We start from the raw sequence: 26,489 nt of genomic DNA, 5'->3' as shown, positions 1-26,489 counted from the left end.
TTGAAGTGGGTCTAGGATGACAGGTAAGGTGGAGGTGATATGATCCTTGACTAGCCTCTCAAAGCACTTCCTAATGGCAGAAGTGAGTGCTACAGGGCGATAGTAATTTAGTTCAGTTACCTTTGCCTACTTGGGTACAGGAACAATGGTGGGCATCTTGAAGCATGTGGGGACAGCAGACTGGGATAGGGAGAGATTGAATATATCCGCAAACACACCAGCCAGCTGGTCTGCACATGCTCTGAGGACGCGGCTAGTCATGCCGTCTGGGCCGGCAGCCTTGCAAGGGTTAACATGTTTAAATGTCTTACTCACGTTGGCCACGGAGAAGCAGAGCCCACAGTCCTTTGTAGCGGGCCGCGTCGGTGGTACTGTATTATCCTCAAAGCGGGCAAAGAAGGTGTTTAGTTTGTCTGGAAGCAAGACGTCGGTGTCCGTGACGTGGCTGGTTTTGTTTTTGTAATCCGTGATTGTCTGTAGACCCTGCCACATACGTCTCGTGTCTGAGCCGTTGAATTGCAACTCCACTTTGTCTCTAACTGACATTTTGCTTGTTTGATTACCTAGTGGAGGGAATAACTACACTGTTTGTTTTCGGCTATAATCCCAGTCATGGTTAAATGCGGTGGTTCGTGCTTTCAGTTTTGCGCGAATTCCGCCATCTATCCACGGTTTCTGGTTAGGGTAGGTTTTAATAGTCACAGTGGTTACAACATCTCCTATACACTTCCTTATAAACTCACTCACCGAATCAGCGTATACGTTGATATTATTCTCTGAGGCCACCCGGAACATGTCCCAGTCCGCATGATCAAAACAATCTTGAAGCGTGGATTCTGATTGGTCAGACCAGCGTTGAATAGTTCTTAACACAGGTACATCCTGTTTGAGTTTTTGCCTAAAGGAAGGGAAAGGGAGCAGCAAAATGGAGTCGTGGTCAGATTTGCCAAAAGGAGGGTGGGGGAGGGCCTTGTATACATTGTGGAAGTTAGAGTAGCAGTGATCCAGAGTTTTGCCAGCGCGAGTACTACAGTCAATATGCTGATAGAATTTATGCAAACTGGAAACCATATATCCTGAGGCTGCATTTATTGTCGCTGTGGATTTTAACAAAGCAAATTTGAGAACAAGGCTTCCTAAAGTTCCTTGAGGGCCGTCGTGGTATCGGCTTGAGGAGAGATATACACGGCTGTGACAATAACCGAGGAGAATTCTCTTGGGAGATAATACAGTCAGCATTTGATTATGAGGAATTCTAGGTCAGGTGAACAAAATGACTTGAATTCCTGTATGTTGTTACGACGTACACTGAATCCAGGTGGCATTATCGACTCCTACAGCATATCCCAAGAGAGCCATGTTTCTGTGAAACAGAGTATGCTACAATCCCTTATGTCTCCCTGGAAAGCAACCCTTGCCCTAATTTAATCTACCTTGTTATCTAGAGACTGGACATTAGCAAGTAATATACTTGGAAGCGGTGGGTGGTGTGCGCGCCTCCGAAGTCTGACCAGAGGATCGCTCTGTCTACCTCTTCTCTGGCGGCGTTGTTTTGGGTCAGCCTCTGGAATCAGCTCAAATTCCCTGGGTAGTTCGGACAAAGGATCCGCTTCGGGAAAGTTGTATTCCTGGTCGTAGTGCTGGTAAATTGATGCCGCTCTGATATCTTATATTTCTTCCCAGCTGGATGTAATAACACTTAAGATTTTCTGAGCTAACAATGTAAGAAATAATACATTAAAAAATAAAATAATAATGCAACATTTCCTAAGGACTCTCTGTCAGCACCCTTTTATTTACATTTTTTACATTAGATACAGTGTAATTGTTTATATTTTTTATAGGAGAAACAGGGCTGGCAGGTAGGATTTACGTATGATTCCTCTCCCTCTAGCTCACACTCCAATACAGTAGGTAGCAGTAATGACCCATAACAGTGGATGCCATCCGCCGATAAACCCCACAGAAGAAGTTTACCGTCGGGTTGTTTTGATGATCTCATCTGCACACGTGACATATCCGCTCTTTTGGCGATTTTGTTGAAGAAGGCAGTGGGGCAGAACCTACCACTGCACTGAGGTATAATAAGAACGGACAGGACAGCCATTTTTTATCATAACAACATCCATGATCCAGCCGAAATTACAGTAACATATTTGGATTCCAGCGCAACCATGGGCCAGTGTGGGATTACTTCATCAAAGACCGTCCTGGTGTTTCTGAATTTAATATTCTGGGTAAGATATCACGAACTTGTTTCAAAACATGTATTTGACGCTAGGTAGTCAAGGTTGAGATTAATTACAGTACGCAACAGAAATTGCTAACGTTAGCTGCAGCAAAGGGAGGCGTCTGCTAACATTAGCTAGCTCACGTTAATTCTCTACAAAATGAATATGTGGAGCTTTCCAACCATCTTGTCTAGTTTGTTTATTAAAATATACATTGTTTCTGAAATGTATGTTTTGCTGTTATTGCAAGCACGGGTAGAACAAGGACAGGTAGCCGGCAGATCCGACCCGTTGGTGGGCAGGACAGCATTCCTGTGTATATAAGACACTTTCCGTAAATGGCTGCTGTTGCCACATGTTAGCTAACATGTGGAAGAAAACGTCTGAACGACTACTAGTTTTAATTATACAATCTTCTCAGCGTAACAGTTGGGATAATGGGACAATTCGGAGTACAACACATTTCCCATCCCTGGATTAAAGTACATTTAACGAGTTATATCTCGCGCCGGCTTCGCGGTGTCAGAGACTAATGCAGCTGTGAGCAAGCGTGTCGGATCTGCTGGCTAATGCCGGACAGGCATTTGCCATTGTTGTTAGATCTAGCTTTTAGCTAGCTAACCGTCTGACATTTAATGCTGCAATTTGTTGCATGAAACCCCGCGAGATTGAATGAAATACTGCATAACGGTGGGTAAGACTATATGCACGATTGTAGTTTGTGCCAGTCAGTTTAGCAGAAAACGTATCACCACAGAGAACAATGAAAAACATCTTTGGTATCACTGTGAGAGACCTAGCTAGCCTTCTAGCTAACGCCTAGCCGCCATGCGCCGATGTCCCCGACATTTCATTGCAGTATCAGTGTTTTCACAAATTAGTATTTCATATTGTTTAGGCCTAACCTCTCACCCAATCTCATCTGATAGTAGCCTGACTACTCACACTAAATTATTACGCTGCTCTATCGTTCGCGACATACTTTAATTACCGAGAAGAAACTAACGGGCGTAGAGTTTGGGCCGAGCAAGGAGTCTGGGTAGCAGCCAGACAAATCTGATAGTGCTTGGTAATACAGTGTGCTACAATGTTCACTTAGCTTAGTTTTACATGACTGAGGATTCCCCTGTTTTCTTTTTTTTTTTAAACAACATTTCCAATTGCAATATAATAGCAAAAAAAACATAGGACATCACTACACATGTATTTTTCTCTGAGGAAACATAAAATAGCATGAAAGTAAAATCCCAATACATGAATTGCCAGTGACAACAGCTTTAAAAGTTAGTGTTTTTAAAAATATTGACCAATTGTAGATATTTTATTAAATATTGAATTTCAAGGGAAAATATATTGCATTTAAGGACAGATTTCAAGTAGTTTTGTTTTTATTTGAATAACATTGTCTCATTGTAAATACCTGGGTCATATTAATGAAATAAAAAATTGTAATTACTTAACTGACTCCAAAATAACTTAAGTCACACTTTATCACAAAAAAGGCATATGTCCTCTTAAGTCCATGAATTTAGACAAGTTATTGCAAGGGTATATTTTGTGCAAGTTTTTAAAGTGAAACTGAGGATACCCTTGCTACACACCAGCAGCTAGCCAGTGACCACATACCAACATTGTTTTAACAAACACACACAAAGCTATGTCTCAGTCTGCACACAATATTGGAGTTTCTTTCTGATAAGCAAAAAAACGTTGGATGTTACATGCCTGACCCAGACTCTTTCTCTTGCTCTGTCTCCCTCTCACTGCCCCCTCTCTAGGCTGCAGCTGGAATTCTGTGTTACATTGGAGCCTATGTGTTCATCACATATGATGACTATGACCACTTCTTTGAGGATGTGTACACCTTGATCCCAGCCTCCATTATAATAGCAGTCGGGACTCTGCTGTTTATCATTGGGCTGATTGGATGCTGTGCCACAATACGGGAAAGCTCCTGCGGACTAACAGCTGTAAGTATTGAAAAGCACATGGATAGAAATGTAATTTGTATAATGCAGGTAAATGTAATTTCTAGTCTTTGGACTAGATGTTGAATTGATCATATCTCTTCTCTTTGCTCTGCAGTTTGCTGTCATTCTCCTGCTGGTGTTTGTCACAGAAGTTGTTGTGGTTGTTATTGGCTATATCTACAGAGCTAGGGTTAGTATTGGCCTACTGTCTAGTGTCTTATCACACAATAACAATAGAAAAGGGTGAATGGGAATGCAGTTTGTTAGAATTTAATATGAATGGTACAATTCTTGCACAGATGAAATTGATGTTGTTGCTTGTACTCAGGTGGAAGATCAGGTGAACCACTCCATTCAGAAGGTGTATGATGAATACAATGGCACCAACACAGATGCCCCCAGCCGTGCCATCGACTATGTGCAGAGACAGGTGACAGATTTATTTCTCCTGACATGTTTAAAAAAAAATCACTATAGGCGAGTTTGCAGGTGCCTACAACAGTCTCACTCTCTCTCCCCGTCTCTCTCCCACCCTCTCCCCCGTCATAGCTCCACTGCTGTGGCATTCACAAGTACTCTGACTGGAGGAATACTCGCTGGTTCAAAGAGTCCAGAAACAACAGTGTTCCAGTCAGCTGCTGTAAACCCAACATCAGCAACTGTACTGGAACCATGAGCCGGCCTGGTGACCTCTACCCAGAGGTAAGAGAGAACACGCACACCCAAGCGTTTCCTTTAGCCGGTAAATAGCCCAATGAAAATAAATATTGTCTATAAATGGTCCTTTGTAGCTCAGTTGGTAGAGCATGGCGCTTGTAACGCCAGGGTAGTGGGTTTGAATCCCAGGACCACACCAACGTAAAATGTTTGCACGCATGACTGTAAGTCACTTTGGATAAAAGTATCAGCTAAATGGCATTTATTACAAATCCCATTGGCTATGCATGGTGATTGGTTCAGGTTGTCTTTCAATCGTATCATCTCTCTACTATGCCTGTCTGTCTTGAGAGTGCGCTCTCAGTAGAGAACTTACAGCATTGTATCAACTGGTACCGGCCCACAAGGTTTCCCATGCCAGTCAATCTGAAAAGTGTTCACTGTATTTTAAAGAGAATTTACAGACATCATACAAGTCCACCAAGGAGGAATATTTAGATGAATTCATTTTGCTTCCCCCCTCTTCCTCCTAATCTAATGCCTAATCAAGTATCTTAAAATGCTGGATACCGTGCAAATCAAGTTAGCTAGTTGGCTAACTAGCTACCGTACCAAGAATGGAGGCACAGAACTTATTTTTAAATTAACACTGAAACAGGATATTATGCAAGGAGCTAACGTTCACTTCGTAGGCCCTCATTTCTCCTTGCATATTTATTGTAGTCACTTGCATGTGGTGTCAATGAATTGTCAGTGGGCACTCCTAGAAAACCATTACCTAACACATGACGGCATTCAAATGGGAATCTATTTGATTTGGTTGGACATTCGACCGGCACATTTCCTTCCTAAAGAAAATACTGACATACACACACATGTTTTTAATATTTGTATTTTTTTCCTCTAGGGCTGTGAAGCTCTTGTTGTGAAAAAGCTGAAAGAAATCATGATGTATGTCATTTGGGCTGCTCTGACCTTCGCTGCAATACAGGTAAACAAATATAGGCAGGTAGCCTAGTGGTTAGAGCGTTGGACATGTAACCAAAAGGTTGCAAGATCGAATCCCCGAGGTGTCAAGGTAAAAATCTGTAGTTCTGCTCCTGAACAAGGCAGTTAACCCACTGTTCCTACACCGATATTTGAGTCCTTCTGTAATAACATCTGAACCAGGTGCATGTTAACTAGAGCTGCAGTAATGTCCTCCTGCAGTGGGAGTCTCTAGTCTAGTAGGCCTCGAGCTGCTGCTGAGAAGCTGACCTGATTGTGTCAAATCGCTTTTTCAATGTTTCAACACTACCTTATGGGGACATCACAACATGGGTTCTGCTGACCAGTCACTTCCCTTCTCCTTATGAGGATAACTTGGTCTATTTGTGGAGTCACTGGATGCATGTGATTATGAAATGCAGTCTCATGAGTCATAATGTAGCTGCAGGTGTCCCAAACAGCCACGGTTGTCTCTGGGATGGGGGAGATCAGGAAGAAACATATCCACCAAAAAGGTGTAAAGTGGTAGAAAACTCGAAGTTGAAGCACTCTAGTGGGTTTTAATATAGAGAGCCTTTATTCTCCAGGCATAAAGAGCATTTAAAGACCAACCCTGATGAAGGCATGCGTCACATTGTGCAGGTGTTAATGCTCAATGTACCCGGTTAATGAAGACTAGAGTGCCTCGACCTGTTTTTTTCCCCCCACCTTTTTTGTAGGTATGATTCTTCTGGTTCTCCTTTTTGTTCTCCTTCATTCGAAGAACTTCACTTCACACACCAAGTTCTCTTCAATTAATCAAATCACGTGTGATGGCATGGCACGGCACAAGGCAGGGACAGAAACCCTGCACTACTGTCGCTCTAGGAGCAGGACTCCTGGAAATTCTAGTCTTTCACAACAAGACTATCTGGCCAGTGCACGTGACATTTTATTCTGGGTGCAGCGATGATGATAATGCTACCTATGCATACTGTTGTACTCCTCCTTCTGCCTGTAGATGCTGGGGATGCTGTGTGCCTGTGTGGTGCTGTGCAGGAGGGGGCACGACCCGGCCTATGAGCTACTGGTCACCGGAGCAACCTACGCATGAGGAGGACACCGGCCTGGCCCGCACCAAGGGCTCCACCAATAAGAATAAAGAAAAGAAGCCTCAACTGACATGTCCACAATTTGTAGTTTTCAGCAGTAGTAAGCTCAAGCACACCTTGCACAGGATAACTATTGGGTATACACTGGTGATTTGGGGGGGGGGGGGGTCTGTGAAAATAATTATTTATTGAACATGCTTTGTAACTTTATTTTAAATGTTTGTTTTTTAGACACTATGGAACGCCTAAGGCCAAAGTTGTTAAATGGCAAATAGATATTGTTGTTTTTCTTTTGCTCAAGAAATACAGCCTTGCCTATTTTCTTTTCCCTTTTGGGGACCATGGGAGGATTAGGGGCTCTTTATAGAAGAGAACTACTGCTCAGTGCAATATGTGGAATGTACTCCTTTCTCATGTGTCAGTTTGCACTATGACTAGAGCTCTGGAGGTATTTAAGGAATATTTAATCATGTGAATATTAGAAGTACCTTTATCTATGAGGGACCCTGTAGTTTACCACTAAATTGTGAGTCAGTCAACCCATCTCCAGTCTCCATTCATAGGTAGTGTAGAGGTACTTTACCAGTGTTACCTAAGACCCATGTGTAGATAGAGCTTTGTGTTACAAGTTGGTACATATGTAGGTGTTTTCCGACACACACATTACATTCTAATACCAAGTATGAAAGGGAAGGGGTGAATCTCAATTGTATTTTCTTGATTCCCTTGTCCTTTCTCATTGCCTCCTTTTTAAAATGCACTGGAGGAGAAGATCCAAGTGGAGAAACCTCAGATCTGTGCATTGAGAAGCTGAGGAGGGAGGACATGAGGAATACAATTGAGTCACTCGAGATTCAAACCTGCCTGGGAATTTGATGTAAACCACCAAAGAATTGGGTTTGGGACTGAGGGAGTCACTTTTGTTTTGTATTTTTGTGGCATTGTGTATTATTTTTCAAACAGAAGTTGATATTTAGACTTGTAGCATTGCAGAATATAATGTGAAACAAAATCATGTAAATAGATTGTGGAGAGGAAAGAACTTTGATTGAAATAAACCTCCTAAATGTAAACTAAAACATGTTTTATTGATCAACTGAAGCACCCCTTTTCAATGTATCTTCAAAGTAAACATGACATATTTTATGAATCAAATATCAAATACAGTACAGCTGTTGGTCTTGATTCAGATACACTTCTACTTTCTCTCGTAGATCACTTCTCAGGTTGGTGTAGACAAGTGCAGTTATTTTATCCTCACACATATTTACAGTTGATACAGTTTAAATATTGACTAGTTTTCTGTATGGTATCTGAGATTCCCTACAGGGCTGTGAAAAAGTATTTGCCCCCTTTCTGATTTTTACTTTTTCATATTTTTGATTCTGAGTTTTCAGATCTTCAACCAAAACCTAATATTAGATTAAAGGGCCGGAGTTTACAAATGACAACAAATTAATAAAGTTATACAACACCCAATTCCCCTGTGTGAAAAAGTAATTGCCCTCCAACGCTCAGTAACTTTGTGCCACCTGTAGCTTCAATGACTGCAACCAAATGCTTCCTGTAGTTGTTCAGTCTCACATCGCTGTGGAGGAATGTTGGCCCACTCTTGCATGCAGTACTGCTTTAACTCAGTGACATTTGTGGGTTTTCAAGCATGAACTGCTTGTTTCAAGTCTTGTCACAACATCAAAATTGGGATTAGGTCTGGACTGTGACTAGGCCATTCTAAAACAAAAAAAATGGGATCCATATCATCCAAATAGTTGATTCAAGTTTGCAAAAAAGCACATGCATGATCATCAAGACTCTTGAATGTTCTATGGACAGATGAGTCAAAAGTATAACTTTTTGGATGACATGGGTTCCATTATGTCTAGTGAAATCCAAACACTGCATTCTACACTAAGAACCTTATACCCACAGTCAAGTATGGTGGTAGTGTGATGGTTTGGGGATGCTTTGCTGCCTCAGGACCTGGACGACTTGCCTTAATAGAAGGAACCATGAATTCTGGTCTGTATCAGAATTCTACAGGAGAATGTCAGACCATCCGTCTGTGAGCTGCATCTGGGTTATGCAGCAAGTCAATGATCCAAAACACAATCAAGTCTACATGAAAGGGCTAAAAAGCAACAAATGTGTTTTGGAATGGCCTAGTCAAAGTCCAGACCTAATCCCAATTGAGATGTGGCAGGTCTTGAAACGAGAAGTTCATGCTTGAAAACCCACACGTCTCTGAGTTAAAGCAGTTCTGCATGGAAGAGTGGGACAAAATTCCTCCACAGCGACGTGAGACTGATCAGCAACTACAGAAAGCTTTTGGTTGGAGTCATTGCAGCTAAATGTGGCACAACCAGTTATTGAGTGTAAGGGGGCAATTACTTTTTCACACAGGGGCATTGGGTGTTGCATAACTTTGTTTATGAAAGAAGTATGTAATTGTTGTGTTATTTCTTCACTCAGGTTCCCTTTATCTAATATTTGGTTTTGGTTGAAGATCTTGTAAAATTCAGTATAAAAAATTAGCAAAATTAGAGAGAATTTGAAAGGGGGCGAATACTTTTTCACAGCACCTTATGTATGTAGTATGCCTGTTGGGTGAAAAGACTGACAATCTCTGTTGCAGCATAGCCTAATAGTTAATGGGGAACACACAGTCATGACTCATGTTTCAAGTCAGTTCAGTGAGTCATCTCTACTGCTGGAGAATCTATTACTCCGAAGTCTTGAACGAAGGATCAGAACATCTGAGTAAGAAGCAGAAAGGGGGTCCGCATAGTAAGGTTTTGAAGACTAAAGTATGTATGGGTGATTGTGCATGAGTATGTGTGTGTGAATCCGTGTACCTGTGTGCATGAGTGTGTGCGCGTGCGTGTGTGTGTCCATGCATGAATGTGTGTGTGACTATGTCTAGACTTTGGCCAGGTAGGAGCCAGGTACCAGCCCAACCTGTCCGTTTCTCTCCACTGTCCACCAGCCGTCTTCACTCTGTTCTATCACCAACACCACATCCCCTTTAGACACTGACAGCTCCTCTGGGTCCTGGGAGCACAGGGAACATATTGTTAGTAGTAGAAGTATGAGGCTTTGAATTACTGTATGGCTCATATACAGTACACACATACAGTATAATACAGATCAGTGGAAAAGTTTATGTAAACATGATCCATCAATATCTCAACTAGTTATATTTAATGTCAGACGCATCACAGAGTTCTGTAATGACGTCTGTAACTTGACACATGTAACCGTGTACGCAGGTTTCACCTGTAACATGACACATGTAACCGTGTACGCAGGTTTCACCTGTAACATGACACATGTAACCGTGTACGCAGGTTTCACCTGTAACATGACACATGTAACCGTGTACGCAGGTTTCACCTGTAACATGACACATGTAACCGTGTACGCAGGTTTCACCTGTAACATGACACATGTAACCGTGTACGCAGGTTTCACCTGTAACATGACACATGTAACCGTGTGTGCAGGTTTCACCTGTAACTGTGTGTGCAGGTTTCACCTGTAACTGTGTGTGCAGGTTTCACCTGTAACATGACACATGTAACCATGTATGCCGGTTTCACCTGTAACATGACACATGTAACATGACACATGTAACCGTGTGTGCAGGTTTTCACCTGTAACATGACACATGTAACCGTGTATGCAGGTTTCACCTGTAACTTGACACATGTAACTGTGTGTGCAGGTTTCACCTGTAACATGACACATGTAACCGTGTTTGCAGGTTTCACCTGTAACATGACACATGTAACCGTGTTTGCAGGTTTCACCTGTAACTGTGTGCAGGTTTCACCTGTAACATGACACATGTAACCGTGTTTGCAGGTTTCACCTGTAACTGTGTGCAGGTTTCACCTGTAACATGACACATGTAACCGTGTTTGCAGGTTTCACCTGTAACATGTCACATGTAACCGTGTTTGCAGGTTTCACCTGTAACTTGGCATCTGTATTCGTGTATGCAGGTTTCACCTGTAACTTGACACCTGTAACTGTGTGCAGGTTTCACCTGTAACTTCACACCTGTAACTGTGTGTGCAGGTTTCACCTGTAACTTGACACCTGTAACTGTGTGCAGGTTTCACCTGTAACTTGACACCTGTAACTGTGTGCAGGTTTCACCTGTAACTTGACACCTGTAACTGTGTGCAGGTTTCACCTGTAACATGACACATGTAACCGTGTACGCAGGTTTCACCTGTAACATGACACATGTAACCGTGTACGCAGGTTTCACCTGTAATACGACACATGTAACCGTGTACGCAGGTTTCACCTGTAACATGACACATGTAACCGTGTACGCAGGTTTCACCTGTAACATGACACATGTAACCGTGTATGCAGGTTTCACCTGTAACATGACACATGTAACATGACACATGTAACCGTGTGTGCAGGTTTCACCTGTAACATGACACATGTAACCGTGTATGCAGGTTTCACCTGTAACTTGACACATGTAACTGTGTGTGCAGGTTTCACCTGTAACATGACACATGTAACCGTGTTTGCAGGTTTCACCTGTAACATGACACATGTAACCGTGTTTGCAGGTTTCACCTGTAACTGTGTGCAGGTTTCACCTGTAACATGACACATGTAACCGTGTTTGCAGGTTTCACCTGTAACTGTGTGCAGGTTTCACCTGTAACATGACACATGTAACCGTGTTTGCAGGTTTCACCTGTAACATGACACATGTAACCGTGTTTGCAGGTTTCACCTGTAACTTGGCATCTGTATTCGTGTATGCAGGTTTCACCTGTAACTTGACACCTGTAACTGTGTGCAGGTTTCACCTGTAACTTCACACCTGTAACTGTGTGCAGGTTTCACCTGTAACTTGACACCTGTAACTGTGTGCAGGTTTCACCTGTAACTTGACACCTGTAACTGTGTGTGCAGGTTTTACCTGTAACTTGACACCTGTAACTTGACACCTGTAACTGTGTATGCAGGTTTCACCTGTAACTTGACACCTGTAACTGTGTGCAGGTTTCACCTGTAACTTGACACCTGTAACTGTGTGCAGGTTTCACCTGTAACTTGACACCTGTAACTGTGTGTGCAGGTTTTACCTGTAACTTGACACCTGTAACTTGACACCTGTAACTGTGTATGCAGGTTTCACCTATAACTTGACACCTGTAACTGTGTGCAGGTTTCACCTGTGCAGAGTAGTCATAGAACACCATGAAGGTATCATCATCCTCATCGGTTGTCACTGCAGGCAGGGCCGCTGCAGCTGCAGACTGGAAGCCAGGTATGGCTGCATACACTCCATCTGAACTCTCAGGCACTGTTTGACCAACAGGTGGCGCCGCTGGCTCGGAAGTTGAACCCTCACTGATACTCATCTTTGAACCAGAGTTTCGTGGCAGAAGATTGGAGAACCTGCACAAATATTTTTCATGTCACATTCTCAAATATATATGAATGTGTAGATGATGTATAGCTATGATAATGTAGTGATACAATGTCCATATTAGAATTCCTATGCATTCAACTGTTATTCCAGTGTTACAAAGTGATAGAGCTTGTTTCGCAGAAACACTATGGGGTGGTTTCCTGGACACAATTTAGCCTACTCCTCAATTGTCTTCAGGAAACTGCCCCTACGAGTCCCAAGTTCTGCTAACTGACCTTTTCCTGACCCCTCCCCCTCCGAAGCGAGCGCTGACGTTGTTGTCGCCCGTTGGCGATGGCTCCCTCTCATAGTAGTTCTCAAACACAATGGGGTCTAGAGAGAAGAGGATGGAAGTCCACAGAAATTAAGCATAGCCAATAGAGCTGTATTGCGTATAATATTACAAATGGCAAATGTTATTAAGAGGAACTGTTACACTTGAAAAGCAGAGACACACAGTACAAACCCGTTACAATTACTCTAAGAAGTGTTTGCCATTGGTGCCAATGTTGACAGCAACCCTGGCCCTTCACGCTCTGTTCATGTATTCAGTGATCTCTTACCTGGTGGACTTGAACCTGTTGTCTTCATCTCTATGAAACAGTTGTTATCTGCTGTGATGTCACACGTCTCCAGAATATTCCTCACCTCCTCGTAAAACTGTAAAAAAAACATTTCTCATATTCATGCTCAGTCTTCAAAGAGGCTTCATTGATTTAAATTGTTCTGGGTTGACAAATAGGATCCATTTCGGTTGATCACCAGATACATTGCATGTTAGGCAGTGTAGTACTGGTACTAATAGAGTTTAATGTAGACAGTAGTTCATGGACCCATACATAATCCATTTGCTTATTGTCTGAAGTGTGGTCATTGTTGAGCTCACCTCGTCGTCTTTGACACATTGCATAGAGAAGTGATTACAGTGGTCCCAGAGGGCACACCTCAGGATAGTGATGCGGTCCACCTCCTGCTGCTGAAACACCTGGAACAGCAGATACCCACATACAGTACACACCTTTAATCATCTATCCCTATATATACACACTGAACAAAAATATAAATGTAACGTAAAGTGTTGGTCCCATGTTTCATGAGATCCCAAAAATGTTCCATACACACAAAAAAACGTATTTCTCTCAAATTTTGAGCACAAATTTGTTAACATCCCTGTTAGTGAGCATTTCTCATTGCCAAGATAATCCATCCACCTGACAGGTGTGGTATATCAAGAAGCTAATTAAACAGTATGATCATTACACAGGTGCACCTTGTGCTGGGGACAATAAAAGGCCAATCTAAAACGTGTCGTTTTGTCACACAACAGAATGCCACAGATGTCTCAAGTTTTGAGGGAGTGTGCAATTGACATGCTGACTGCTGGAATGTCCACCAGAACTGTTACCAGAAAAGTGAATGTTCATTTATCTATCATAAGCCACCTCCAACGTCTTTTTAGAGAACTAGGCAGTACGCCCGACCGGCCTCACAACCGCAGACAATGTGTATGCTGTCATGAGGGCGAGCGGTTTGCTGATGTCAACGTTGTGAACAGAGTGCCTCATGGTGGCGGTGGGGTTATGGTATGGGCATAAGCTACAGACAACGAATGCAATTGCAATTTGAATGCACAAAAATACCGTGACGAGATCCTGAGGCCCATTTTTATATCTGTGATATCTGTGACCAACAGATGCATATTGGTATTCGCTGTCATGTGAAATACATAGATTAGTGCCTAATGAATTTATTTAAATTAACTGATTTCCTAATATGAACTGTAACTCTATAAAATAAATGAAATGGTTGCATGTTGCATTTATATTTTTGTTAAGTATACAATCTGGCTCAAAAGCGACTGCAAACATTAAGGAGGCTAACCAGGCGTAACCAGGCTCTGCATACATTAAGGAGGCTAACCAGGCGTAACCAGGCTCTGCATACATTAAGGAGGCTAACCAGGCGTAACCAGGCTCTGCATACATTAAGGAGGCTAACCAGGCGTAACCAGGCTCTGCATACATTAAGGAGGCTAACCAGGCGTAACCAGGCTCTAAATAGCTTTACAAGCTACTGTAATAGCTGATTCATCAGGCTTACCTGCTCAATCGGTAACATTCAATATTGTGCTTTGAGAGGCACCATGCTTGATTGTGAATGACATACTCTGACCTACACTCTTCGAAAAAAAAGGGTTCCAAAAGGGTTCTTTGGCTGACGTCATAGAGTAACCTTTTTTGGTTCCATGTAGAACTCTGTGTAAAGGGTTCTACATGGAACCCAAAAGGGTTCTACCTGGAACAAAAAGGCATCTTCAAAGGGTTCTCCTACGGGGAAAGCCGAAAGAACCCTTTTAGGTTCTAGATAGCACCTTTTTGTTCTAACAGTGTAGTCTATTCTGGATGTATGTACATAAGCCACAAGGGGGTGTTATACTGAGAGATATAGGCCTACTCAGACATACTGCGGAAGGGGGTGTGGTGTGCTGTGGTGTGAGGTTGTAGTTGGGCTAGTAACAGTTGTGGGTGGGTGCAATGTGAAAAGTTGTTGCTGTGTAACAGAGAGCTCTAACCTCACATGTGCTCTTGTGTGTTCCCTCCCAGTCCTGACGAACTCTCTCCAGCTGCTCTACGTTCAACATGTATTGTTTCTCTGTACAGGTGGAGCACAACAGGGGTTAGGGAATACTTTACATTTATTGCATCCTAAGCAGTCTTCTTTACTTGGATTACAATAATAAATAAATGTTTTTTAAATAATCAGATAAATGATAATACATTCGTAATGGATTTACAGATTCATTGATTCATTCATCCATTGATATTATCACCAACAAAGAAAAGTACAGAATATTGTATGGTATGATTGAGACCTGCTTCAGTGACGGCTTGTCTGCATTGCTTGGCCTTGTGTTGTACCTGAGAAAGACAGCAGTAGAGGAACTGGTCATGCTCTGAATCAAAACGGGACTGCTAAACCAAAAAATAAAAGAGACAGTTCTCCTTTAGAAGAAAATATCAGGATGTGTTCTCTTTACTCTCCTGACTCTCTGTTCCTCTACAGCACACAGAACAAACATTTCTAATAAATAGATAACTAAATTCCAGGGATTGCCTTCATTTCGTTGGACATTCATTTGTAAATGCCTTGCATTATAACCAACTTAGACTCACAGAACCAGTCTAGTTTACAAGAAAATAAGAAAAAAAGAGGTGGGTAAACTGATCGCTGGCCGTGGTGAAAAAAGTAACACTTCCTATTCTTTCAATGCATTTTTCTACAAAAGGTGGATGAACTGTTGGGAAAAAGAAGAAAGTGGGTAGACTGCGTTTATTTGCGTTTTCCTCCACTATACCACTGTTTTACTTGTAGTAGGAAAACAGTAACAAAGGGAACTGTTTCGTAGCCTTCTCTGATACTGAGAAATTGAGTTGCAGTAGCACAACAAGAACTAAAGTTCATTCGGAGAGTATTCAGACCTTTCCCCATTTTATTACGTTACAGCCTTATTCTAAAATGTATTAAATCGTTTTTTTTGTGTCATCAATCTACACACAATACCCCATAATGACAAAGCAAAACAGGTTTTTACACATTTTCACAAATGTATATATAAAAAAAGGAAATATTACATTTACATTACTATTCAGACCCTTTACTCAGGACTTTGTTGCAGCACCTTTGGTAGTGATCACAGACTCAGAGTCTTCTTGGGTATAACGCTACAAGCTTGGCACACCTGTATTTGGGGAGTTTCTCCCATTCTTCTCTGCAGATCCTTTCAAGCTCTGTCAGGTTGGATGGGGAGCGTCGCTGTACAGCTATTTCCAGGTCTCTCCAGAGATGTTCGATTGGGTTCAAGTCCGAGCTCTGGCTCAAGGACATTCAGAGACTTGTCCCGAAGCCACTCCTTATCTTGGCTGTGGGCTTAGGGTTGTCCTATCCGAAGGTGAACCTTTGCCCCAGTCTGAGGTCCTGAGCACTCTGGAGCAGGTTGTCATCAAGGATCTCTCTGTACTTTGCTCTTTCCCTCGATCCTGACTAGTCTCCCAGTCCCTGCCGCTGAAAAACATCCCCACAGCATGATGCTGCCACCACCCTGCTTCATTTTAGGGATGGTGCCAGGATTCCTCCAGATGTGACGCTTGGCATTCAGGCCAAAGAGTTCAATCTTGGTTTCATCAGACCAGAGAATCTTGTTGAATCTTGTTTTTCATGGTCTGAGAGTCCTTTAGGTGGCTTTTGGCAAACTCCAAGTGGGCTATCATGTGCCTTTTACTGAGGACTGGCTTCCGTCTGGCCACTCTACAATAAAGGCCTGCTTGCTACAGAGCTGGTTGTCCTTCTGGAAGGTTCTCCCATCTCCACAGAGGAACTCTGGAGCTCTGTCAGCGTGACCATCGGGTTCTTGGTCACCTCCTTGACCAAGGCCTTTCTCCCCCGATTGCTCAGTTTGGCTGGGCGGCCAGCTCTAGGAAGACTCTTGGTGGTTCCAAACTTCTTCCATTTAAGAATGATGGAGGCCACTGTGTTCTTGGGGACCGTCAATGCTGCAGACATGTTTTTGTACCCTTCCCCAGATCTGTGCCTCGACCCAATCCTGTCTCAGAGCTCTACGGAAAATTCCTTCGACCTCATGGTTTGGTTTTTGCTCTGACATATACTGTCAACTGTGGGACCTTATATAGACAGGTGTGTGCCTTTCCAAATCATGTCCAATCAATCAATTGAATTTACCACAGGTGAACTCCAATCAAGTTGTAGGAACATCTCAATGGATGATCAATGGAAACATGAGGCACTTGAGCTCAATTTCGAGTCTCATAGCAAAGGGTCTGAATACTTATGTAAATAAGGTATTTCTATTTTTATTTTTAATACATTTGCAAACATATTATGACAACCTGTTTTCGCTTTGTCATTATGGGTTATTGTGTAGAGACTGATGAGTAAAAAATATAATTTAATCCATTTTAGAAGAAAGGCTGTAAGGTAACTAAATTTGGAAAAAGTGAAAGGGTCTGAATACTTTCCGAATGCACTGAATAACTAGGTGTATTACATGTGTATAATTGCAGGGTTGGCAGTGGTGTTACCTTCTCAGACTGGTTTGGTGTTGTGGCTGTGTGTGTGTAATTCCAGGTATGGAGGATTACAATACTTTCTCAGACTGTTTGGGGGCTGTGTGTTTGTATAGTTCCAGAGTTTGGGGAGGTGGTGTTACCTTCTCAGACTGTTTTGGTGTTGTGGCTGTGGTGCTCCTGTCAGCAAGCTGCTCTGCCTCGTCTGCTTCTTTACATTTCTGCTCATAGGACTTCTTAGACTGGAGATGGACAGAAGAGACATTCAGGGAATCATCATTGAAGCAGCCACAGTGGTCTGTGGTGTCATGTTTTATGTAACAATCAATAAAACCTGTAGCAATGTTGGATCTCTGTGAAACTGTATGTAACTGTATGCAATGTCAAAATGGCGAATGGTGCAGTCCTCACTCAGCAGTTTAAGCAAACATTTAGGTCAATATGTATTTCTGGCTTCAGATTGGTTGTTTCTTGTACAGGATAATCAGTCTTCACCGCTTTAGCTCCATTTATGTCACTCTGCCATTGGCTCTTGTCACTTGTCTCACCACAGAGTAGCCTAACGATGTAGCTAATCTATTCGGTATGTAAATGCTCGCATAGAGAATATGGTTATACAGTGCCTTCGGAAAGTATTCAGACCCCTTGACTTTTTCAACATTTCGTTGCGTTACAGCTTTATTCTAAAATTGATTAAATAAAAAATGTAATCCTCAGCAATCTACACACAATACCCCATAATTATAAAGTGAAAACATGTTTGTAGAATTTTTTGCAAATGTATTAAAATAAAAAACAGTATTCAGACACTTTGCTATGAAACTCGAAATTGAGCACAGGTACATCCTGTTTCCACTGATCATCCTTGAGATGTTTCTACAACTTGATTGGAGTCCACCTGTGGTAAATTAAATTGATTGGATATGAGTTGTAAAGGCACACACCTGTCAAATAGGGTCCTACAGTTGACAGTATATGTCAGAGCAAAAACCAAGCCATGAGGTTGAAGGAATTGTCTGTAGAGTTCTGAGACAGGATTGTGTCGAGGCACAGATCTGGGGAAGGGTACAAAACATTTCTGCAACATTGAGGGTCCCAAAGAACATAGTGGCCTCCATCATTCTTAAATGGAAGAAGTTTGGACACTAAGACTCTTCATAGAGCTGGCCGCCCAGCCAATCGGGGGAGAAAGGCCTTGATGAAAACCTGCTCCAGAGTGCTCAGGACCTCAGACTGGGGTGAAGGTTCACCTTCCAACAAGACAACAACCCTAAGCACACAGCCAAGACAATGCAGAAGTGGCTTTGGGACACGTCTCTGAATGTCCTTGAGTGGCCCAGCCAGAGCCTGGACTTGAACCCGATCAAACATCTCTGGAGACACCTGAAAATAGCTGTGCAGCGACGCTCCCCATCCAACCTGACAGAGCTTGAGAGGATCTGCTGAGAAGAATGGGAAAAACTCCCCAAATACAGGTGTGCCAAGTGTCATATCCAAGAATACTCAAGGCTGTAATCGCTGCCAAAGGTTCTTCAACAAAGTACTGAGTACTTATGTAAATGTAATATTTCAGTTTTTTATTTTTAATACATTTGCAAAAATGTGTAGAAAACTTTTTTTTCTTTGCCATTATGGGGTATTGTGTGTAGATTGATGAGGGAAAGAAAACAGTTTAATCCATTTTAGAAGTCAAGGGGTCTGAATACTTTCCCAAGGCACTGTATACAGGGTGTTATACAGGGTGTAAGTATGATACTGTAATGATACTCACGAAAATATGCCCAAGTTTATGTATATTTGAGCAATAAGGCCCGAGGAGATGTGATATGTGGACAATATGCCACAGCTAAGGACTGTTCTTCCCCTTTACGCAACGTGGAGTGCCTGGAATACAGCCCCTTAACTGTGATATATTGACCATATACCACAAACCCCCGAGGTGCCTTATTAGTATTTTATAAACTGGTTACCAACGTAATTAGACCACAAAAATACATGTTTTTGTCATACCCGTGGTATACGGTTTGATATACCAGCCATCAGGACTCAAATCACCCGGTTTTTAATTGAGCATAAATCATGAGACTATGAGAGGTGAGATCCATATTGATGCAGACCAAAATGTTCATTTTCAAGGCCTGTGTTATCCTACCAGTTCCCCACTATAATAGGGCCAAAGTCTGTGGTTGGTGTGTAGGTGTGTGTGTCTATACTTTGTTTCCTACCCTCTTCCTCTTGCAGAATTGCACTGTGATGTATGTTCTCTCTTGGGTAGCTCACCCATCTCTGAGACGTAGCTAGGTCTACTGGGTGTAATGTCAGCCTTCCTCTTTTCTGGGTATGAACGCTTACACTGCACTCAGAAAAACAGGTTCCAAAAGTGTTCTTTGGCTGTCCCCATAGGAGAACCCTTTTTGGTTCCAGCTGGAACCCTTTTGGTTTTCAGGTGGAATCCTTTGGGTTCAATGTAGAACACTCTGTGCAAAGGGTTCTACCAGGAACCAATAGGGTTCTTCAAAGGATTCTCATTTCACATTTAAGTCATTTAGCAGACGCTCTTATTCAGTGACTTACAGGAGCAATTATGGTTAAGTGCTTTGCTCAAGGGCACGTAGGCAGATTTTTCACCTAGTCTGCTCTGAGATTCAAACCACTGACCTTTCAGTTACTGGCCCAATGCTCTTAACTTAAATGCTAGACTACCTGCCACCTGTCTCCTATGGGGACATCTGAAGCACCCTTAAATTCTAGATACCTATTTTTCTAAGCATGTGGATAAAGTCCCACTTTCAGACTGTTATATTACCATCTGTGTATGTACCTCAGTACTTAAGCTGACTTACTAAGTCAGTATGTAATTCCCTGAGTAAATAGTATGCCTACCTCCATGGTCTTCTTGTATAAGGACACCTTCATCTTCTGAACTTTCTCCATAATCCCCTCAAACTGAACGAGGACAAACAACATGGTTGAAATTTACTGGCACCTACTGGCACAGGTTTTCAAAATGTATTTTCAAAATGAAATAAGCACTCAATAACACATTTCAAACCTTTTTCCTCTGTTCTTTCTGTCGCTCTCTGAATATTTCCATCTTCTTGATCTCTTCCCGTAACATTCCGGATAGCTGGATATGCAGATTCCCGATGTTTTCAATTTCTGTCAAAGGAAACAGTTGTTTTAGTAAACTGTCATTGGGCTTTGTTGTGAGAGATGCAGTAGACAGGATAAACTTACGTGTTTTAAGTTGATCAAAGGAGGCTTTCAGAGTGCTGAAAAAATAGGAATGATGCATTTATCAATAACAGGTAGTGTAGCATACTAAATACTAGTTAAACACAGTATGCATAAACAGATTGCCAAATCACTGCATTCAACTGTATCTAGATATCAATGACTTGTCATGGTGCCACCTGTCAACAGAGGGCAGCAGACACTGTCCTAGAGACATTAACGACACTCTGGTGTGTCCAATTTATTCATTATGATTTCCCTGTTAAAAGAGGTGTGTTTTCTGTTGTCTTTTGCAGAAGCTTGAATTGTTTACCGTGTGCGGTCGTTTCCTGAGTGAGGTTTTGAGACTTAGTGTTTGTTGTTTTTTCATGTGTACTGTGATCCTGCGGCTACTGTTTCTCAGTAAAGTATGTTTATCCTTAACCACTGATTCCTCGTCTGGTCTCTTCTCTGCACCTGGGTCCAACCTTACCACGTCACAGCAAGCTTCTGCACCAAACGGACCCAGCAGAGATCACTCAGATCAAGAATGTTGTAACCCACCAAGGAGCACTGCTGGGGCGGCAGCAAGAACAACTCTCCCAAATATCAGAGACCCTCCTGGCACTTACCTACTCCCTCCAACCACAGTCCAACCTTAACCCAAGTGGGGCCAATGTCCAAGTCTCATCGCCCAGCGCTACAGATGTCGCCGTAGTTCCTCCAGGGAACCTGCACCGGGAACCCAAGATCCCAGCCCCTGAGCGGTATGACGGCCACCCGGGAGGATGCAAGGGGTTCCTTCCTCATTCAGTGTTCTCTGGTGTTCGAGCTACAGTCCTTCTCATTCCACACCAATCGGCCATGATCGCCTACATCATCTCTCTACTCTCGGGCAAGGCCCTGGCGTGGGCAATGGCGGTGTGGGAACAGCAGCCACCATCCTGCAGCTCCATATTAGCCTTCATTGCTGAGTCTTCGACCACCCAGTCGGCGGAAGAGAAGTGGCCAGTTGCAGACTTCGCCATTGAGTTCCACAACCTCGCCTCCGAGAGTGGGTGGAATACGGAGGTCCTGTTAACTGCTTTCCACCAGGGTTTGTCTAACTCCAAGGATGAACTGGCCTCTCGGGAACTGGGAGAGGACCTTGAGTCCCTGATAACGCTGGCAATCAGGATCGACAACCGCCTTGAGAATGCGTGAGACAGCGCCTTTTTGACTCCACCCCAGTATCTCGGTTTCCTGAGCACCTTAAGCCCCCGGAAACCAGCATTGAGGAGCCCATGCAGCTGGGACCCACACGTCTGAGTCCACAGGTGCATGACAGGTGCATTCGTGACGGCTGCTGCCTCTACTGCGGAGGTCTCGGCCATCTCTGTGCTACATGTCCAGAGCTGACGGGAAACGCCAGGGCTCGCCAGGACAAGGGGAGACCCTGACGAGCTGTGCAGCTACCTCCCAATCACTGTCTGTCACTACTCGCAACCATCCACTGGGACAACCGTCAGCACCAGATTCAAGCCTTCATGGACTCCGGGGCCACAGATAATGTTATTGATCAGGACTTTGCCAGATAATTACCAATCACCTGCGTGAAATGTCCCATCCCTCTGCAGATTCAAGCCCTCGATGTACGGCCCATTTTCTCCAGTCAGGTGGAATATCAGACCAAGTATATTCTACTGCAGGCTGGGGTGAAACACTCAGACTCTTAGTTTTCTTTTGATCGCTGCTCCCGAGAACCCCCTTATCCTAGGGTACCCCTGGATAGCACTACATAACCCACTATTTTCCTGGTCCAAGGGATACCTACTAGACTGGGGTAAGGACTGCCAGACTAAATGTCTAAGACCCCCACCAAGAGCCTCGCCATGTCCTCCTGCATCCCTTGAAGTCCAAGACTTCTCCGCTATCCCTCCTGAATACTTCAACCTCCTGGAGGCCTTCAGTAAGAGGCAAGCCACCACCCTTCTTCCACATTGTTCATACGACTGTGCCATAGAACTCCTACCCGGCTCCACACCTACTCAGGGCCGTCTGTACTATCTCTCAATCCCTGAAGCAGGCTTCGTGGGTAAGAAGGATGGAGGCCTGCGTCCTTGCATCGATTACAGAGGGCTGAACTGGATTACAATCAAGAATCGTTACCTCCTACCCCTGACCTCCGCCGTCTTGGAGTTGGCCCAATTCTTCACCAAATTGGACCTCCACAACGCTTAAAATCTGGTGAGCATCAGGGAGATGAGTGGAAAACTGCCTTTAACACCCCTAGTGGACACTATGAGTATTTAATCATGCCCTTCGGATTATTGAACTCACCGGCAGTCTTTCAAGCATTGATCAATGACACTCTTAGGGATATGTTGAATCGGTTTCTCTTTGTTTACCTCAATGACATCCTGATCTTCTCCAAAACCCTTCCGGAACACATACTGCACGTCCGCCAAGTCCTGAGACGCCTCCTGCAGAGCCAACTATATGTCAAGGTAGAGAAGTGTGAGTTCCACGTATCCCAAGTTTCCTTCCTGGGTCACATTATCTCAACCGCAGGCATCCAAATGGACCCCAAAAACGTTGAGGCGGTCGCCGACTGGCCCCGTCCCACCTCACTCAAGCAGGGCCAGCGGTTCCTCGGGTTAAACAATTTTTACAGGCGTTTTATACTCAACTTTGGTGCAGTGGCAGCGCCTCTCACGGTCCTAACCCGCAAGTCAATTTGCCCAGCGTCGTCCGGGTTTGGCCGGGGTAGGCCGTCATTGTAAATAAGAATTTGTTCTTAACTGACTTGCCTAGTTAAATAAAGGTTACATTATTATTATTTTTAAGTCCCAGGCCCGTTTTTACTAGACTCCTGAGGCTGACAGGGTATTCACGGAGCTCAAGGGATGTTTCACCTCTGGACCCATCCTCGTTCATCCTGATCCTACTCGGCTCTTTGTGGTAGAGGTGGAAGCCTCGGACACCGGAGCAGGGGTGGTCCTTTCATAGCAGAACGAGGAGGACAAGAAACTGCACCCATGCGCTTTTCTCTCCAAGTGTTTCTTGCCAGCGGAACGCAACTATGATGTAGGCAACTGTGAGCTCTTGGCAGTTAAGTGGGCCCTTGAGGGGTGGAGACACTGGTTGGAGAGGGCACCTCATCCTTTCATGATCTGGACGGACCATAAGAACTTGGTCTCCATTCAAGAAGCCAAGAGGTTGAACACTCGCCAGGCTAGGTGGGCTGTTTTTAAACGGGTTCGATTTCACACTAGCCTATCGCCCAGGATCCAAGAATCAGAAAGTATACGTCCTGTCCCACCAACACGATACCTCTAACGCCCATCATCCCCAGCTCCCGCATTGTGGACCCTGTGATATGGAGTACTGAGACCACGGTCCGACAAGCCCAGACAGGAGAACCTGACCCAAGGCGATAATGATTTCCCTGTTAAGAGGTGTGTTTTCTGTTGTCCTTTGCAGAAGCTTGAATTGTTTACTGTGTGCGTTTGTTTCCTGAGTGAGTTTTCAAGACTTAGTGTTTGTTGTTTCAAGTGTACTGTGATCCTGCAGCTCCCGTCCTCAGTAAATTATTATGTTTATCCTTAACCACTGATTCCTCGTCTGGTCTCTTCTCTGCGTCCAACTTTACCATGTCACTTGACTGGCTTATTAGCAATGGTGCAAAGATTAACTGTGCGAACAGGAAACTGGATTGAGGATGCACACACAAACATTTTCTCTCTCTCTCTGGTGGCAATGATTCCACGAGGGCTAGTATGTGTGACTTAATGGCATTGTGTGCCACTACTGAACCCTGACTCTATCATTATTATGTTCTAACAATACCACTATATTATTCTATTGACTACCTATTATATTGCCTGTGAAGTGGTTGTGGCATATAAGCAAGTAGCAGGCGCACCACGCCAGGTTATGGCAAATTATTTAAAGAAAAAAAAGAACATTACATTTGATTTGGGCCAACGTCTCCCCCCCCCAAGTTATTTGTATCTGTTATGACAACATTTTGGCTAACTTATGCACAGTAGGTATTATGGAAATTGTCCAAACATATCATCTCTATATATGTATGTAACCAGCCATTTACCTGATCTCTGTCTGCCCCCCAGCTTTACGTGCTATTGTCACCAGATCCTTCCCATACCTCTCTTCTGCCATGGCCCTGTAAACAGACAAACAGGCAGACTTAAAAGTGCTGTGTTTTGTAGTGTAGACCAGTCTTTGAGTTGTATGAACATTCCGATTCAGTGTGCAATCACTGCTGACCATCCCTGCGTGCATTTTGTATGAAGTTTTAATGACGTCAGAGAAACCCTACCTCATCTTCAGCAGTTCCTCCACATCTTTGCACATCCGCCTGCCATCACATAGTCTCTGAATCAGAACCTCATAGCCCAGATGATTAGTGAAATCAACTCCCTACAGAGAGAGAAAGAGATGTGTTGTAATCCATAGTTACACAATAGTTACAACATAAACGTTTGACTCTAAACTGCCCATTGGTTTTCTCTGTATTTAGTGGCACATACTGAACAGTTAGATTCCACAGAAGTTGGAACTTGTTTAGGGATTGGTTCCCATAGAATGGGGTCTTGTGTCTTTACAACATGGTATATGAACCTGGTGAAATTCACAAAGCATTTAAGATTAATATTACGTTTTCACTGAAATGTGCCTTGCGTCATAACTTGTTACAGTACTTACAAACAACAGACAATATAGTCAGAAGACTGTCCAGAGGACCGTAGAATATTCACTTTGAACAACTTTTAGTTGCAGACAGCATAATAGAAACCCATTTAATATGTTCTCTTTCATGTCTGAAGATGACAGGTAGATTATCAACTGTTGCCTTGGATGCAAATCTATCTGGAAAATGAGAGGGCTAAATTCGTAACCACCGTGAGCAGGAAGGGAGCCATAGCAACCAACGCCTCAGGGAACACCTGTGGAAAAATACTATGATACCTCACAAGTTAAACAGAATATAACAAATTAAAATGAGGAAATTGTGGTGAAAGCACAGTGCATATCCTACAGTGCATATCTAAGGGGTTAGCAGTAAGAGTTGAACGCAGACCTTTCCAGCTTTCCCACATCACTCATTTCAGTTCCAAATTTCATTGGCATGTTATTACTGTGGACATCATATTCTGTCAGACAATTGTCATATTTTAGAAACCTAATACCTGTTTGCTTTAAAAGGCTCACTACACTTTCAAGTCTGTAAATGGTTGAGAATCAACAAAATACTAATATTTCTGGATAGAGATTTTTAAATGAGTTATCAGTAGACTATCTAGTTATATCTAGTTACACACACCAACGCAGAACATTAAGAGACAAAGGTAGCAGACTGAGTGAACTTACCCAAAAGGCATCTTTAAACAGCAAGGGAGTCATTCTGTGTTATACATGTACTTCCTCAAAGTTCAATGTTAATATCCTCTTTATCAACTTTTACAAAAAACATAAACCACTTAAGTTTTACAGATTCCTTATTGAGATAATATATATATATATATATATATATATATATATATATATATATATATATATGAAGGACAACTCCAGAATGCCTCAGCTGTTATAACTGCAATATCACTGTTGAACTTTGAATTGGGCTTGAATGAGGAAGAAGTACCCTGTGATGTCACGATCCACAGACACAGCCTCTTGCTGAGATATGTAGATAACTACAGTTTTGATTATTATTTGAATAATATATCATATAGAATTTCAGACCTAAAACGGATTCATAGACTATATTGGGCACAGCTTGTGCCCTTGTTCATGAAGAATAGCCATTG

At 43.0% G+C, this 26,489-nt stretch overlaps 2 protein-coding genes across 5 annotated transcripts; one reads left to right on the top strand and one right to left on the bottom strand.

Annotated features, from left to right (window-relative positions):
- The first annotated feature begins 905 nt into the window (after positions 1-905).
- LOC106587718 (tetraspanin-3) lies at positions 906-8,415 on the top strand. Of its 2 annotated transcripts, XM_082969615.1 has the most exons (8): positions 906-1,643; positions 1,895-2,237; positions 4,010-4,201; positions 4,317-4,391; positions 4,530-4,631; positions 4,751-4,903; positions 5,766-5,849; positions 6,846-8,415. In XM_082969615.1, the coding sequence occupies exons 2-8, from the start codon at positions 2,175-2,177 to the stop codon at positions 6,936-6,938; spliced, it is 762 nt and encodes a 253-aa protein (XP_082825741.1). In that variant the 5' UTR covers positions 906-1,643; positions 1,895-2,174; the 3' UTR covers positions 6,939-8,415. The 2 variants fall into 2 exon arrangements, with proteins under 2 accessions (XP_082825741.1, XP_014031791.1); XM_014176316.3 differs by lacking the exon at positions 906-1,643 and having other exon boundaries at positions 1,847-2,237.
- On the bottom strand, positions 8,006-26,488 carry LOC106587680 (proline-serine-threonine phosphatase-interacting protein 1). 3 transcript variants are annotated; one of them, XM_045708130.2, is made up of 15 exons: positions 26,050-26,303; positions 24,998-25,098; positions 24,767-24,841; positions 23,064-23,150; positions 20,701-20,735; positions 20,516-20,622; positions 20,347-20,409; positions 17,607-17,705; positions 15,255-15,300; positions 14,955-15,034; positions 13,269-13,367; positions 12,946-13,042; positions 12,619-12,715; positions 12,144-12,369; positions 8,006-9,984 (listed from the first exon to the last, which is right to left on the bottom strand). In XM_045708130.2, exons 1-15 carry the CDS (start codon positions 26,080-26,082, stop codon positions 9,853-9,855), a joined length of 1,377 nt encoding a protein of 458 aa, XP_045564086.1. In that variant the 5' UTR covers positions 26,083-26,303; the 3' UTR covers positions 8,006-9,852. The 3 variants fall into 3 exon arrangements, with proteins under 3 accessions (XP_045564086.1, XP_082825740.1, XP_045564087.1); XM_082969614.1 differs by lacking the exon at positions 17,607-17,705 and having other exon boundaries at positions 26,050-26,488; XM_045708131.2 differs by lacking the exon at positions 23,064-23,150.
- Position 26,489: the final 1 nt, after the last annotated feature.

The sequence above is a fragment of the Salmo salar genome, chromosome 26, assembly GCF_965601325.2.
Source record: "Salmo salar chromosome 26, fSalSal1, whole genome shotgun sequence".
NCBI lineage: Eukaryota > Metazoa > Chordata > Actinopteri > Salmoniformes > Salmonidae > Salmo > Salmo salar.
The sequence above is the reverse complement of the archived record's forward strand: the minus strand, read 5'-3'. Positions and strand labels throughout refer to the sequence as shown.